Genomic DNA, 17,101 nt, shown 5'->3' with positions numbered 1-17,101 from the left:
CATGTAACTACTAGATTGTTATAGAAATCCATCTAGTTCATTAATGCTTTTTCAGGAAGAAATTCTAATCGAGAGTCTCTAATTACACAGCAAGGTGGTTGAGCCTTAACTGTTTTTTGAAACAAAAGAAAGCAAGTTATTCAGTTGTCAGGAGGAAAGCTCATCACTATCTTCTCCTCAGTTTCTATTTGCGAGGTGACATACCCTCACCCAGTCATTCCTGGTCCTCCAGCGCCCTTGTGTCCTGAGAGTCACGCAGTCTTACTTTCTCAGTACATTATCTAATTCCTGTCAATGTGGAATTATTTGAGTTAGTTTGTGGTTCATACAAAAGATGGAGCATATTTTGGCAGCAGAATCTTGCTCTAGGTTATTGCATAGTCATATCCTCAATGTTCTCCACATTACAATTTGAATACGGTCATCATCACTTGAAGCCATAATAAACTATATTTTTCTTCATACTCCCCATCCCCATCATTATCTTCCCGCTCGTTGTGATCCTCTGATCAGCCAACCTCCCATGCCTCCATTCCGGTGTTGAAGAGAAAGGAAAGGAGGGTTCAAGTGAGCATAACCCCATTTGAAATTTCTTCAAATATATTCTAAAGTATTGAATATGATTTGGCAAGACAGTATTTATTATCTATTTCTATTTGCCCTTAAGGAAATGATGATGGGTAATATTCATTCTCATTTTTGCTTTGCCATTGCAATGCAGCATTTATTAATATTTTTCCATTAAGCATTCGTCCATCAATTCACTGCTGAGATTCATGCATGAATCATAAGCAGAAGGTTGATCTGTGAGTTCTGCCACTAGGATTAAGGTTGTTTGGTGCTATGAGCAAGACTCAGAACAGAACACCATTTTCAGGCCTATAATACACACCTCATTATTTTTTCTTGGGCTATTCTGACTAGGCTTTATCACATAACAGCTGGAAGAACAAAATATTCATTTATTCCAGCCATATCATAAACAGGTCATTATGCAATAACAAGCATTTCATCAACACAAATTTGCTGTAGCATGATTGACAAATTGGGAATGTTGTTTCTACAGTGTGAACATTTAAAAAGTATGTTAACTGTAACAGGATTATCTTGCCCCCACTTTAAGTGCTGTTTCCAAAGCTCAATTTTTCTATAACACAGGGTTGCACAAGAACCCAACCATCGCATTATAGAAGAACTGATGGTATAGAGTAAATGATGGCATAGTGGCAGTGTCACTGGGCTAATAACCAGCAACGTGGTTTCCTCTTAATTTCCTTCTGAAAAGATCCAGCAAACCATTCAGTTCCAGCATATTTAGGAATGAGCAACAAATGCTGTTCTCACCAATGATACCTAAAACCCATGAAAGAATAAACAAAACGTTGGGTTTTAGCAAGTTTGAAAGTTATTGAAATCATACTTTATGTTTCAATTTTCAAATTCCCTTAGAATGAGACTCACCAAACTAAAATTGGAATCACCGGCTGTATGGTCAAAGGTTATTAAATACAGACAGAAAAATAATGAAAAAGAGGTCAATTGATTTGCAAATGGAACAAATAGTTTGGCTTTCAGCTTGTATCACAATAGCTGAGAACACTATACCTGTGTGAGGAGACAAGTCCATTATTTAGTTTTAAAGTTTTGCCTCAGGCGAGTTTGTGACCTATAACAAAGAGAATAATTTTTTTATTTTAAAATTTGCATTGGACACGCATCCCACATGTGACACCCAGTCTATCCAATCTGCTCCAGGAAAAGTGCTATAAAAGTGCAAGAGATATAGAAAGATGAAAATACCTATAAGTCAGTTCAGTTACACTGTCGAAGAGGCTGTGTATCACCACTGGTATATTCTGGATTGTCTCACACTGGTATGTTTTATATTAATATTAACTATTGATTTATTCATTAAGCAGATTATATACTCAAAATACCTATTGGCATGTCCAAATATATATCTATTTATTGAGATGTATTACACACACCACATTTTATGCACTTATTTAAAATCTATACACATTATAACTATTTGTTCATTTATTTAGAATCAATATGTTGAAAGATTGAGTTAAACATACAGAACAATATGTATTAAGATTATAATACAAAATGACAGGTGCTATATGCTTCAGAGTGCAGAGTATCTGAGAAGAATGTTCAACTTTTTAAACAGGGGAATTAATGTATAACATGTTGCAATTCTGGATTAACTTTGAAGTTTCCCTCAGCTTAGTTCTAGTTTCACTGTTCATTGTACAAATTTCCAGGTTAATTTGAACTTTGGATTGAAAATAGTTTTAAAGTAATTTTCATTGGAAATGTAGGAATTAAACAAAAACAATCAAAGAAAACTCGTAAATTTGTTGATATTTAAATGTTTTTAATTTCTGCAATTCATTAGAATAAATCAGTGAATTTATGTATTGTGCTGCAGAACCACTCCAGATAATTATGGTCCCACGGTGGACTCCAAATTAATACTAGGTTAACTGATCTCAAGTAGGATGGCGGAAGAGTGTTAGAATTGACTTCCCTACACAGGATTTGGAAGGAGTCTTCTGGGGAAAGTTCCTTGTTCTGGAATGCTAGCTGATGAATACACATTTAGGCATGGAGAAAGGATGCAGTCAACTAACACCAAGACATTCATTATTTCAACTCAAATGAAGATTGGATCTTGGACGAGATACCCAGAGGGGGTTATTGAACGGCATCCAAAGGAGCAGGAAATACCTTCAGAAGGAAATTTAGGAAACATACCAAGGAGTAAATGCCCTGCAGGAAGAGCCATAATTCAACATGTGTTTTCTGTGCCACATTTTCTGATCTCAGTTGAGGACTGTGGACTGTTATATTAGACTTCAGAGCCTTGCTCTTGTGAGAAAGACTAGTGAGCCAGGATGCTGTGTTTAATTGCTAAGCAGGGACTGGAAAGATACGTGAGTGTTAACATCAAGTGAGATCAGAATTAAGTTCAGCTTTGGTGATCACCACTGTGCATAAGCCTGTTAAGTCTCATTATCTGAAATCATCTGTCTAACATAAGCACTTGAATGAACTGTCAAGACCCACAAAACAATGAGCCAACATTTTTTGAAAATGAGGCAGAGAGAGAAAAAGGTAATTGGCTACAAAAACAAATTAGCACCAAATTCAAGCTAGTCAGATTTTACAGATGTTGGATGTTTATTATGTTTCTGTTACTTCTCCCAATGTATTAGAGGGCAGCAAGGTAGCACAGTGGTTAGCATTGCTGCCTCACAGCACAGGGACTCGAGTTCAATTTCAGTCTTGGCTGACCGTATGTTTGCACATTCTCTCTGTGCTTACATGGGTTTCCAACAGGTACTCTAGTTTTCTCCAACAGTCCAAAGATGGACAGGTTACGTGGAATGGCCATGTTAAATTCACCCATAATGTCCAGGGATGTGTCGGCTAGGTGAATTAGCCATGGCAAATGTGGGGCTGGGAAGGGATGGAGGTCTGGGTGGGATGCTCTTCGGAGGGTCATACCAATTCAGTGGGCTGAATGGCCTCCTTCTGCATTGTAGGGATATTGTATGAGCTAGCGAATGTCTGGCTAAAAATCGGCAGTTATACAATTTACTGATGTCTGAATTTTCAATGAATTATCCATATAAAGCAATATTACTTTGGAGATACACAAATTGAATTAAACTCAAGGACATAGTTTGCATAATATTTATTAATAATATTTATCACAATTGATTGGAATTTTTTCAATATGTCATAAATTATTTAAACTAGCACCGCTTGTTGGCATTTCAATAACTGTTTTATTATTAAAATGGCAGCAAGTAGGTTTTGACTGAGAATTATGCATTCCATCCTCGATCAAGAAAAATCTCATGTAAAGAGAATTTTCTGAAATAATTGGCTGAATTATTTTCTTTGACCCACAGTAGCAGTGAATTTGACCTGTTCCTCCAGTCCATTTTTGTGCATCAGTCATCACTGAATATTGTAAGTTACTAGCAGAATTTCTGTCAACCAAAGGTGAGCACTCCAGTACTGAGCTACAAATAATGCTCATGCTACAGCAAAACAGCCAACTGCAACATTTAAAGAAGTGACATGATCTTGAAGAGATGTTGTAATCCTCACTGATACTGAAGCATGGATTATTGAATAAAGCCTATCTGGAAGCAGAAGAGACTCCTACAATCAGGAACTTATTTTCCCTCACTTGGGTCCTCCACTAACCTAGCCTGTAGATTTAACATCATCTTCCACATGGCATTCCAATAAAATGGTGGCACAGGACATTGGTTAGGCCACTGTTGGAATATTGCATGCAATTCTGGTCTCCTTCCTATCGGAAAGAAGTTGTGAAACTTGAAAGGGTTCAGAAAAGGTTTACAAGGATATAGCCAGGGCTGGAGGATTTGAGCTATAGGGAGAGGCTGAACAGGCTGGGGCTGTTATCCCTTGAGCATCGGAGGCTGAGGGGTGGCCTTATAGAGATTATGAGGGGCATGGATAGGGTAAATAGGCAAAGTCTTTTCCCAGGGCTGGGGAGTCCAGAACTAGAGGGCATAGGTTTAGGGTGAGAGGGGAAAGATATAAAAGACATCTAAAGGGTGACTTTTTCACACAGAGGGTGGTACGTGTATGGAATGAGCTGCCAGAGGAAGTGGTGGAGGCTGGTTACAATTGCAACATTTAAGAGGCATTTGGATGGGTATATGAATAAAAAGAGTATGGGCCAGGTGTTGGCAGATGGGACTAGATTTGGTTGGGATATCTGTTCGGCATGGACAGGTTGGACCAAAGGGTCTGTTTCCATGCTGTACATCTCTATGACTCTATGAGATGGGTTGGGGATAAACTGGGTCCTGGGCTCAACCCATCCACTTTGCTTTCACGGGATAGAATACAGTATTAATCATAGCAGGGCAGAACGAGCAATATTAGAAATGATATTTAGAGACAGCAACAGGTTATTCCCTCTTTCTTTGTCAACATGCCATACTGATTAGAGCCGAAACATCAAGGTGAAAGAGGAATGTATCTGTTTATGCCTATGGAGAAAGTGAGGACAGCAGGTGCTGGAGAGTCCGAATCAAAAAGCGAGGTGCTGTAAAAGCTCAGCATTCCAAGGAGCAGGACAATCAATGTTTTGGGCATAAGCCCTTCATCCAGAACAGTCAAAATGAAACAAGTTTAAATCAAAGATTTTAAAGAATAAACTGAGCAAGAAAACTGTAGGCAGTTCTTGATAATTTCATAACTTACCTTTGGCTATGTGGCATCACTGCTGAATCCAAAAGGAATATTGTACCTATTATTCTATGTTAATAAAAGTAAAGCTCTAAAGGTTTATCCTGCTGTCAGTCAATTAGTAGTTCTTGACTTACTTTGTCTTCAATCCACCTCTTCTTAAAGGTGGTGGTGTTTTGCAAACTGTGCCTTGATCCTTAAAATTGGTTGGTAATTCAAACAAAAATAATGTATAGCACAATTATGGTTATAATTTGGTTATAAAAATTAAGACAGATGAGAGAGGGTAAATAGCAGTAACTTTGACATAAGATATATCATCATTGGTGCTACCTCTCAGATGAAAATGATTCTCTTCCAGTCTCGGGGTGAGTACATAGGCAGCTGTACAGGCTGATGCGGCTATTACAAGCTGTTACAGTTGGGGCAGGTGGGGGTCAAGGGAAGGGGTGGGGAGGGGGGGTGGTGGTGGTGTCTTGATGTGGCAGGGCTCTCTTTTCGCTGTTTTTACCTGACTTCTATATTATCCTGATGGCAATTCTCGAGTTGATCCATGCCTTCGCAGATTCTCCTCCTCCATTTTGGAGGATCTTGGACCAAAGATTCTCAGGTGTCTATGGGAATGTCATGCTTCATATACTTAATTAGACTTCAAAAATGAAGTCAAGAAATTGTGAAATTGGATGTAATTATGTTGCTTACCGCAAATTGGATGGAAAGACCTAAATAAAAAGCAGCAATATTACTTTGTGGGAAATATTAGAATGATTTGAGAAGTGGAGAAAGATCTGGAAAGATGAAAAATATATATGATTTATTTCGATGAGATGTAGCCAGTGTTTCAGGATATATATGTTTTGTTGTTTCCAGTTATCTGACTGATAAACAGAGGAGATGCTGTCCCCCATCTTTTCACTGATTGCCATTACAATTATCAAAGGGATCAGTTCTCAAAACAGCATTTTCATTCATGACCAAGATTGTGGTTCAACTTATCGGCTTCCAGGTAATCTCAAATTAGTGAGAGATTTATAATCCTACAATTATAAAATATCAATGAAGAAGCATAATCAGTGCAAGCATTTTTCTCACCAGGGAATTGAGATAATTCTTGCCATGTTGTGTGAGAAATTCTTTCATGTGGCTTAGATTTTTAACCTTAGTGCTAATCTAATTAAATAATAATTGTGTTTCACACATTTTGAATGCAGCTAAGTGCTACAATTGGCTTTAGCTAGCAATCCTAGGCTCTAAAATTAACCATTGATAATCTATGCTGAATAGTTTTGTGTGTGATCAGAATAAGCCTTCAGTATGATGCTATTGCAAGAATCGGTGACATCCAGACCCAATATAAACGATGGCAATTTCTGGGCAATATCAAAAGCTCATCAGTATCTGTAGAATTGTATATCAGAAAGAATTTACATCTTCAAGAGAGAAGCACAGAAAAATCAAGAAAATGATGAACACAAGCTTTACAAATGACGTTGTTTGTACTGGTAGGATCTGAATTTAGGAAGTGATTAAGTAATTGGCTTTGAGTGTTACACAAATAAATCAACACATAAGACAAAAGTAACTAAATTGCTGGCCTGAGTACTCAAATAAGCATTGTCAGGTATTCAGGCTTGTACAATCCACCAAACAGTTTCACTCTTAGCCCTCAACTACACATAGATACTGCTTACTCATTATGAATAATTGATTACTATCAACTTGATGTTGAGTAGTTTAGTTAAAATGATTAGGAATGCAATGACACAAGATCACCATTTTGGAAGAATGTTGAGATTTTGATAAACATCTGGTATAAAATTACAAGGCAGCAAAGATTTCAAAGGAGTTTTTTTCTAAATCTCCCATTGTGGATTTAGTGAAAAGAATTTAAAAAACACTGACTTTTCCAGATATTCAACTATTCTTTCACCAAAGTTTAAGTTAGAAGTTGGGAAGAAGCAACATCAAAATATTAATAAGGTTTTCTTTTCAAATGTAAATCTATGTTGTTATTATAAATACTTATAATATTTTAAGCATTAGCTGTGTCAAGCAACTCAAAATGTTCATCTCACACTCCACTGTTCATTGTTCTAATTCTGATCTTAATTTGTTTCGTCAACACGTGTTGAATAATATTTCTGCTAAAACAATAGAAAACAAAGGGAAAATGTTAGCCAAATCTGCATATAGAAATTTGAAACAAAAACAGAAATTGCTGGAGAAACACAGCAGATCTGCCAATATTTCTGGATAGAAAGCAGAGTAAACCTCTCAAGTCCAGTGACCCTTCAAATTTCTCCAGCAATTTCTGTTTTTGTTTCAGATTTCCAGCATCAGCAAACTTTATATGAAAATTGTTTGTCACACAGTTAAAATAGATGTACAAAGAGGTAGCACACTTTTCTTGCTGCTCCCATCTTAACAAGATCTGCTTTGATACCTGAGTGCCTTTTCAATACAGCCAGGAAGGACCTGCTGGGACTTAATGGGAAAGTCTAAGTTTATCCTTCGTATTGAAATTTAATTACAAATAGTAAAGTAAAAAATCAAGTTGAAAGCTATTCCTAGGAATGGTAACCAAGAAACTATCAACTATTGTCTTAAAAGTCCATCTGGTTGTGTCCTTCAGGGAAGGAAATCAGTCATCCTTACCTGGACTGGCCTACACATGACTCCAGACTAACTGGTTGACTCTTAACTGCTGTCTGAAATAGTAAGTCATTTGTGAAGACAACTAGGATGGATGACAAGTGCTGGCTGGTCTTGCAGCAGCACCCATAAAAGAATATAAAAAAACCCAAAAGACCCTATAACTTCTTTGATGCTGATACACAGCTTAAAGGTTGTATTATTTTAATCTATTCAAATATGGCCAGCTCTCAATCTGAGGTGCCATTCCTTTTGGGATAACAGTTAACCAATAAGAGGCAAATGGTGCCAAGTGTTAACATAGATCAGATCTCAAACTGATGATATCTGATGAGTTTGGCACCCTGGAAGAAACCTGCTCTGAGTTAAAATCCATTGTAACCAATGCATGCAGGCCATAATACCAGAAATAATAATATTTAGGGTCAGTGAAATATTGCAACATTTTCAATCATGATGGAATAAGCTATATCATTTTTCTTGACAGATAACAATGACATCAAAGTGACCTGCGGAACCCAAAATGTGGAACTATCCATCTTTTTGTGCCCAATTTACTTTGCTGGCTACAATGAGAGCCTCGTGGCTTTAAACCGTCAATTCAGTGACCCCAAATGTCAGGGAACAGTTGAGGCATCCGTTTCTCCTCCTGTTCTCACGTTTACATTTCCCATCAGTGACGTCAACTCTACTTTCTGTGGAAACAAGCTGGTGGTATGTCAAGCGTTGCTACCTGAAGGAATTTCATATTTTGATCAAGTTGACAATGCATGTTGTTATTTAGTGCAAACATACTGAAATTAAATTTGATGCATAATGACTCACTTCATGAAATTCCAGAAAAAAAACTGATATTGATTGAGAAATACATTGTGATTATCTAGTAAGAAGTGAGACCGTACCTTGACTCATTTACATAATTGTGTTGTGCTCATTCTTCCCTCCCAAGAGCAACGTCATCACAATTCTATTGAAGACCATGGTCTCAACAAATGATTAGCTCAAGGGTCATTTGCTGAAATTATTGTGATATTCTAAATCATGAAGTAATTAGTTACGCAATTTAGTTCCTGTTTTTTCCAAACATTAAGGTTCTTATTTCAATCATATTATTGTGAGTGACTGTCATGTGGAGTCGAAGCAGTTTCTTACTTGTACAGAATCTATAACTAAAAGCCGTAAGAAGAACAATTCAAACAGGTTCAATCCACTTGCTTAATGGAATCTACAATGATTCTGCTCTTTGACAGTACTCTGGATTGCTTTGGCTTTTAGTTGGACAGCAATATCAACAGAGAATATCACATTTACAAAGAACAAAGAAAATTTACAGCCCTTTGGCCCTCCAAGCCTGAGCCCATTCAAATGTACTGTCTAAACCTGTCAGTCAATTCCTAAGCATCTGTATCTCTCAACTCCCCACCTATTCATGTATTTATCCAGATGCATCTGCCATGCCTGCCTCTACCACCTCTGCTGGCAATGTATTCCAAACACCCACCACCCTCTGTGTGAATTACTTGCCGCATGTATCGCCCTTAAACTTTCCACCTCTCACCTTTAAAGCGTGACCTCTTGTTATTGAATCCTTCATCCTGGGAAAAAGCTTGTCTCTATCCACCCTGTCTATACCCTTCATGATTTTGTAAATGTCAATCAGGTCCCCCCTCAATCTCCTTTTTCCAAATGAAAATAAACGTAACCTACTCAACCTCCCTTCATAGCTAGCACCTTCCACACCAGGCAACATCCTCGAAAACCTTCTCTGCACCCTCTCCAAAGCCTCCACATCCTTTTGGTAATGTGGCGACCAGAACTGTACACAGTATTCTAAATGCGGCCGAACCATTTAATAGGCTAATGTGGCGAATGTGATTGTACTAAAAGTTTGAAAGGCATCCAGGCACATAAATGCTGAACATTGACAAAAAAAGGTAGATCTAAGGTTATGTCTGAAATAACTCCACGAGAGCTCCACTCCTGTCACCAAGTGACCCTTTGTTTACACGTGCATAATACAAGACTCGTTCAGAGCTAGATCCCAAAGTGAGCAGAACACCTGACACTCCTATTGATATCCATCAGCCTGGACTCCCTGATTGGACCGGTTTAACAACCCTAGTCAGGATACTCATATTTTATGAGATCTACCTGGGCCACTTGTTACAGTCAATACAATCTGATAGACCCCATTAAGAACTCACATGGACAGTAGAATCAATGGAAGTAGAACCAACATTATGTGGTGAGCCAAAAAAGCAACGTGAAAGGGCATAACAATAGCAAAAGCAAAGTGTAAAATACTACAGACACATAATGAGAATTCTTCAATGTATGGTGCTGGAATAGCTCTGGATAAAGCAGACTTACAATTAAACACAAATAATCCTTGATAAATAGCAATAAGTAAACTGAATATGAGTCAACTCAAGTTATGTTCAAATTATATGTTACTCTGTTTGGACCACATCTTGAGTATTGTATCCGTCTCTGCCCAGAGACAAGATTTTTTTCCCACACTGCTAGCAATATAGAGAGGAGTTTCAAAGCTTATCTCCACTGTTAGGGAAATTTGGGATGAAGAAAGATTGGAGGTACTTGGAGTTTCAAGTTGAAAAAGACATGTCACAGAAGTGATTTCATTAGAGGCAAATAAGACAATTAATTATAGGGAAAGTATTAATACAGAATAATAGCTTTAAATTAGTCTCCACAGAATGACAAAGGGCACATTTTGAAACTAGTAATCTGTAACTTTATGATTGGAAACAAGAAAGACTTCTTCACACAAAATGGACACATAGACACATTAATAGAAATATTTAAGTAACAATTTATATGCAATACCAAATGGATTGTGCTGTTGTTCTCAATGGGTCAAATGTTCTCCCAATAACTATTTTACAGTGCTTTGAACACTGAATCGCAGAGAAGTTGCTAGCATCATCTGGGTAACTGTCTGGGAGTGTCCGTAATAAAAAATAGCAGCAAAGTTTTCAGAGAATAGATAGGAACTGGTCAAAAGACCAGTGTTATGAATACCACTGCCTAAGAATATGTTTCAGTCTTGATTATCTTTCAAACATTAATCATTTTATTTTGATATTTATATGCATTTTCTTCTATGTACAGATCACCAATGCTCCAGGAACGGGTGCTTTTAAAGAATTTTCAAATATCCAGTTTGCCAATATCAGTGGTTTGATAGAAACAAATGACCCAGTAGCAAATGTCATTACGTACAACCAGGAGCTCGTGTATTTGTATTCCTGCTCCTACCCTTTGGAGTATATTATCAATGATACTAGAGTGGATGTGTAAGTGAGGATTTTCTTTCTTGTTTGTTTAGGTGAGTCTGTTTTAAAATAGCTGAGAAAGTTGTCTAATCATTAGAAAGTTACAGGACCATTTACAGAACATGTGATGTAATTCTATTTTTGTTACCTCTTTTATCTGTTGTATTTCTTAGTCCTGTGTGTAATATTTTCTGATATATCAATGAAAGTTGCAGATTTTCATCTTCCCTGTGCACCCTCCAGCCCAGAGTGAATGCCATTTGCTGGGGGTTAAGATGGTGGAGGTCGCATCTCTTTCTTGCCTAGTTCCACTATAACTTACCTGTGAACAGGTAAGGGACAGGAAGGGCAATTCCTAATTAGGCAGGATCCTACTTTACGCTGAGAATTAACTTCACAATATGTCATACTTATTCACTAGATCATAATCAATAACAGAAGCCTTAATTGAACTCCCATTTCTCTAGAGAACAATGGCAAATTTCATTGGAATCATCATCCCGGCTAATATACCACATTCCGATTTTATGTCTCCTTTTCTGTTCTCATTTTTAGCATCTCAACTCTATAAATGGAGGATGTACTGTGGGATTCAAAAGATCCAAAGCAGCCAATTTTCCACTTTGACAATGGAGTAATATACGTGAATTTGAACCATTTAGTCAATTGCGTCGATTTTCACTGTTATGTTATTACAGGTTCCAATGTGAGAAGTATAGCAAATGGATTGGTCAGGATAAGGAGTAATTTAGAGCAATTTATCATTGTGATTTTATACTGATTGACGTGTATAATTGGATTTACAGGGCAGGAGTAAGTATAGCCATCAATGATAGGAATGGCACCTTCAGGAGCACCCTCACTCTTCAGCTTTACAGTGTAAGTTAACCAACTCTTCTGTGTCATCAGCAAAAAAATCGAAGTTGCAAAATTTCATCAAAACTTAATCACAATTGATGAATAAATATCTGACCTTCAAACCTTTAGACTTGATTAATATTTATCTTAAACATGTTGCAATGAAAATATCTGAAGCAGAATCTGAAGATATTCTTACAACTGCATAGGGGGAGACGAATCAGCTCCCTTCCTTTTAACTTCATCCCTCCCCCTGCCCCTTGTTGGGTTTGTAATTGTTTTTAACATGTAACCCCATCATATTTCTACTAAAACGTAATACTACTAAAAATTAAGAAGCCCACAACAAGGTTTTCTTGAGTGAAAGAAAGAGGAATTTTATTACTTAATAAACCTTGGAAAAAATAATAAAATATAACATCAAAGATACATACGCAAACACATATAAAGTTTAAAAAGACCAGACTGTTTTATAGAAAAAGTTAGACCAAGAATAGGCAACTTTAAAAAGTTCTGAAGACCTCTGAGATGTTAGATTTTAATCTGAGGCAACTTTTGCTTATTTGATGTCTTGCATTCTCAACAGGGGTTAAGCTTATAAATATCTTTGGGTTCTTGATGAATGGATGTTGTTCCATTTTGCTTTTCATTGGGGTTGCAAATGTTGTAAATGCCACGTCTAGATGGCACTGACATCAGGCATGCATAAAGAGACATTCTACATAATTCTGAAATGCTTGCAGCTACAGAGCCAGTCTTTAAAATGGAGCTGTTGAAAGTCTTAACAGAAGGATCGAGGACTCATCAAATACCCTGGAAGTTGGGGAGCATTGGGGATGGTGAGCAGCTGGCGTTCATCAAATACCCCAGTGGGAAGGAGTTCATCGAGTGGCCCAGGGGAAGAAGCAGAGTTCATCAAATACTTGGGAGTGTGGGGAGAATCTAAAGTTGAGACCAAAAGCAGCAGGGCCTGGTGCTGAGTGATTGGTTAAAGGCCAGCTTATGGAAACCCAAAATGTCAAGGTTTATCATGAGTCTAGACCTCCTAGAGTAGGAGCAACCATGATGTTTTATCCTGCTTTGATCAGCTGTTCCAATCAACAAAATGAATCTGAGGATGACTGTTTCATGGCAATGGTTAACCTTTCTACATATGGCTCATGAAATGATTCCACAGAGGCTGATATCTGTCACCACATCACCCTTTATTTGCACATGGAGAGTCCTTGACACTGACTCAGCTCCCTCAGAGCCAGCTCTCAGAGTGAACAGGATGTGTGATGCCCTGTTCTTATTCTGTCAGCCAGGGCTCTCTGATTAGCAGCCCAAATCAGCAACTCATATTCCATGAGGTCCACCTGACTGACCTCATTACTACAGCCCAAAAAAACCTCTCCATGCCTGCTCACACAAAGCGAACCATGCTGTAGCAGTGATCCAGGAAAATAAAGACGGATATAAGAGGAAGGTGGTTGGGTCTGGAAGTTGTTCTAGAAGTCCTGACTTGATGGGATTGGCAGCTATGGAAATCCACCAAAAAAACTGAATCACTGACTTCATTTGTAGAAGAAATGGTCACTCAATGAGCTGATGGAGGACTCCTTAGTGACTCTGGGACTGTAGCTCACTCAAGTCATCATCCTCAGAGTCAAAACCATCTCTTTTTAAAAATATACCAATATTTGTAGGGTTCATATCAACACCTAGTTTTTGTATTAAAATATTAAAATAAAGTGACATGTATCAGCTGAAAAAAGGAAAGGGTCAGAGAGGCTGGGTCTGATAAAGAAGAACTTCTGCAGAAGTGTGCACGGATCTGGGAAGTTCAAAGCTGAAGTCAATTGCCTTGCAAACTCTCATAGAGTTATTTACAGTGTGGAAGCAAGCCATTTGGTCCATCCAATACACGCTGACCCTCTAAATGCATTGCATTCAGATCCAATCCCTCCTACCCTATCTCAGTACCTCTGCATTTCCCATGTCTAATTCACCTAGCCTGTGCATCCCTAGATATAGTGGGGCAATTTAGCATGGCCAATCCACCTAACCTGCACATTTGGGGACTGTCGGAGGAAACTGGAACACCTGGAGGAAAGCCATGCAGACCTGGGGAGAACATACAAACTCCACACAGACTTTCGTCCAAGGGTGGAATCAAACCTGACTCTCTGGTGCTGTGAGGCAGCAATGCCAAACACTGTGCTGATCTTGTCATTACTGTTCAAAAGTCAAGCCCACTTGGGCAACTGGCCCTGTTCAACTGCACCCCAACAAATAGCTACCTCTCTACACAGCCCTCTCCAGTAGCTGCATTATCTTTCCCAGGACCAGAAGGCTGTGCCTGAAGATTGGACCTGCTGCTGCTCCACATCACCCTCTCACCAGGATTCCAGAAACACGCAGTGATAGCCAAACATAGCCACCTGCTTCTGGCAACACGGTAGCTGGAGATTAGCGGTAAGCCAGAAGATTGGGAACATTTCAAAAACCAACAAATGATGACCAAAAAAAGGGAGAAAATAAACTTTGATTTTAAACCTGCAAGTAATTTCGAGATGGACAGCAAAAACTTCTTAAAATACCTAAAAAGGAAAAGAGATGCCAAAATGAACATCGGTCCCTAAGATAATGAGGCTGTGGAGATATTAATGAACAAACTGGAAATGGCAGATGAGTTGAATAAATATTTTGCATCAGCCTTCACAGTAGAAGACACTAATTAGCATTCCAGAATTACTACGTATACAAGCAGCAAACAGAGGAGAGGAAATAAATATGATAACTATCACCAGAGAAAGCGTGCTTCGGAAAGTAAAGGACTAAGTCCCCTGGACCTGAAGGGATGCTGCATAGCATGCTACAGGAAGTAGCTAGAGTGATAGTGGATGTACTGGTAGTAGTCTTCTAGAAATCCTTAAATTCTGGAAAAGTGTTAGGGGCTTGGAAACCTACCAAGGGAAGAAGACAGAAAACAGGTAACTATAGGTCAGTCACCTTAATGTAGGTTATTGGGAAATTGTTAAGATCTATTCTAAAGAATGTAATAAAGAGTAATTAGAAATGCATAATATGATCAAGCAGAGTCAGCATAGTGTCATGATGGGGAAGTCATGCCAGACAAATTAGCTAAATGTTTTTGAGGAGGTAGCAAGTAGAATAGGTAAGGGTAAGCAGTGTATTTTTAAATCATTATATTTTAAAAAAGGAATTTGATTAGGTACCACATATTAGCCTATTTAAAAAGATAAGAGACCATGATGTTGGAGGGAGCATGTTAGCACAACAGAGGATTGGCCAGCTAATAAGAGGCAGAGAGTTGGAACAAGTAGGGCATTTTCAGGATAGGAACCAATAACTTGTGGAGTACCACAGAAATCAGTGCTTTGGTCACAATATATATCAATGACTTGGATAAGGCAAGTGACTATACTACAAACATGTTTGTGGATGACATAAAAATAAGCAGGAAGACAACAGTGAGGATGACACAAAGAGTCTGAAGAGGAATATGGATAGGTTAAGTAAGTGGGCAAATACTTGACAGATGGAATAAATTTCTAGGGAAATGTAAGCTTATACACTTTGGCAGGAAAAACAAAGGGGTTGAGTATTATCTAAATTGAGAGATATTGCAGAGAGCTACAGCTCAGAGAGATTTCATCCATGAATTATAAAAAAAGTATCCAAGTTAATTGGTAATAGGGAAGGCAAATGGAATTTTGATCTATATTTCAAAGAGAGTGGAATGTAAAGGTCAGGAGGTTTCACTAAAACTCTGCAAGGTACTAGTCAGACCACAGTTGGGATAGATTTTGACCTCTTATCCAAGGAAAGATATGCTGTCATTGAGGCAATCCAAAGAAGGTTCACTTGGCTGCTGGCAGGCATATGAGGAGAGACTGAGTAGTTTGGGCTTGTACTCATTGGAATATAGAAGAATGAGAAACAATCCTTTGGAAATATACAAGATGCTTATGGGATTTGACAAGGTAGAGGAAGAAACTTTGTTTGCCCTTATGGGAGAAGGCATGACAAGGGGATATAGTGTCAGAATAACAGGCCACACGTTTAAGGCAGAGGATAGTGAATCTTGAGGAATTCTTTATCACAGACAGCTGTTGAGGATGGGTCACTAAGTCTATTTAAGGTTAAGGTAGATGGACTTTGAATCAGTAAAGGAATCTCAGGTTATGGGACAAAGGCAGGAAAGTGGAATTGAGAGTGGTCAGTTCAGCTATGATCTCACTGAATGGTAGAACCCACTAGATGAGTTGAATAGCCTACTTCTGCTCTTACATCTTATGATCTCATGGTCTTAAATGACTGCAAGTGTCCCTCTGAAATTTAGATTATCTTGCTTACTTCAGTAAATTCTTCCTTAACAATAGCTATGAAGAATAATTTAGATGCATGTACAATGTAATTTTAATTCTTATATTTAATTGCTTATATTTCTTCTCTTATATCCTACAATATCCATCTTCAAAACTTAGCAGTAATGATGATATGTTGTCACTGCTCATCTGTGACATCAACAGTGCATGTTCTGTAGCCAGCTGCAGTTGGATGACATCAAGGCCCATATCTGAATACCTCTAGGGCTCATATTGTGTTCTGGTAATCATTCAATTTCACTCAATATTGTCTGAGAGAAACAGAGATTTTCAGTTCTCATAGAATCCCTATTATGTGGAAAAAGGCCTTTTGGCCCAACAAGTCCACACCAACCCTCCGAAGAGTAACCCACTCAGACCCATTCCTCTACATGCACATAACCTACACATCCCTGAACACTATGGGCAATTTAGCATGTCCAATTCACCTAACCTGCACATCTTTGGATTATGGGAGGAAACCAGAGCGCCCGGAGGAAACCCACGCAGACACAGGGAGAATGTGCAACTCCATACAGAGAGTCTTCCGAGGCTGGAATCGAACCTGGGTCCCTGGTGTTGTGAGGCAGCAGTGCTAACCACTGAGCCACCATGCTACTGTTACAAATCCATTTTCCTTTTCTGCCTGCCCAAATATGTACGCTTCAATTACATTTC

At 38.3% G+C, this 17,101-nt stretch overlaps 1 protein-coding gene across 1 annotated transcript in view; it reads left to right on the top strand.

Moving 5' to 3' along the window:
* Positions 1-6,604: 6,604 nt before the first annotated feature.
* LOC132820601 (zona pellucida-like domain-containing protein 1) overlaps positions 6,605-17,101 on the top strand; it is a 31,006-nt gene continuing 20,509 nt past the window's right edge. Inside the window, exons 1-4 of the mRNA XM_060832805.1 lie at positions 6,605-6,746; positions 8,384-8,610; positions 11,029-11,213; positions 11,999-12,071. Coding sequence (XP_060688788.1) covers positions 6,605-6,746; positions 8,384-8,610; positions 11,029-11,213; positions 11,999-12,071 — 627 coding nt within the window. The remainder of the gene's footprint in view (positions 6,747-8,383; positions 8,611-11,028; positions 11,214-11,998; positions 12,072-17,101) is intronic.

This window comes from Hemiscyllium ocellatum, chromosome 12 (assembly GCF_020745735.1).
Source record: "Hemiscyllium ocellatum isolate sHemOce1 chromosome 12, sHemOce1.pat.X.cur, whole genome shotgun sequence".
Lineage (NCBI taxonomy): Eukaryota > Metazoa > Chordata > Chondrichthyes > Orectolobiformes > Hemiscylliidae > Hemiscyllium > Hemiscyllium ocellatum.
This window is presented reverse-complemented; position numbering and strand designations above follow the sequence as displayed.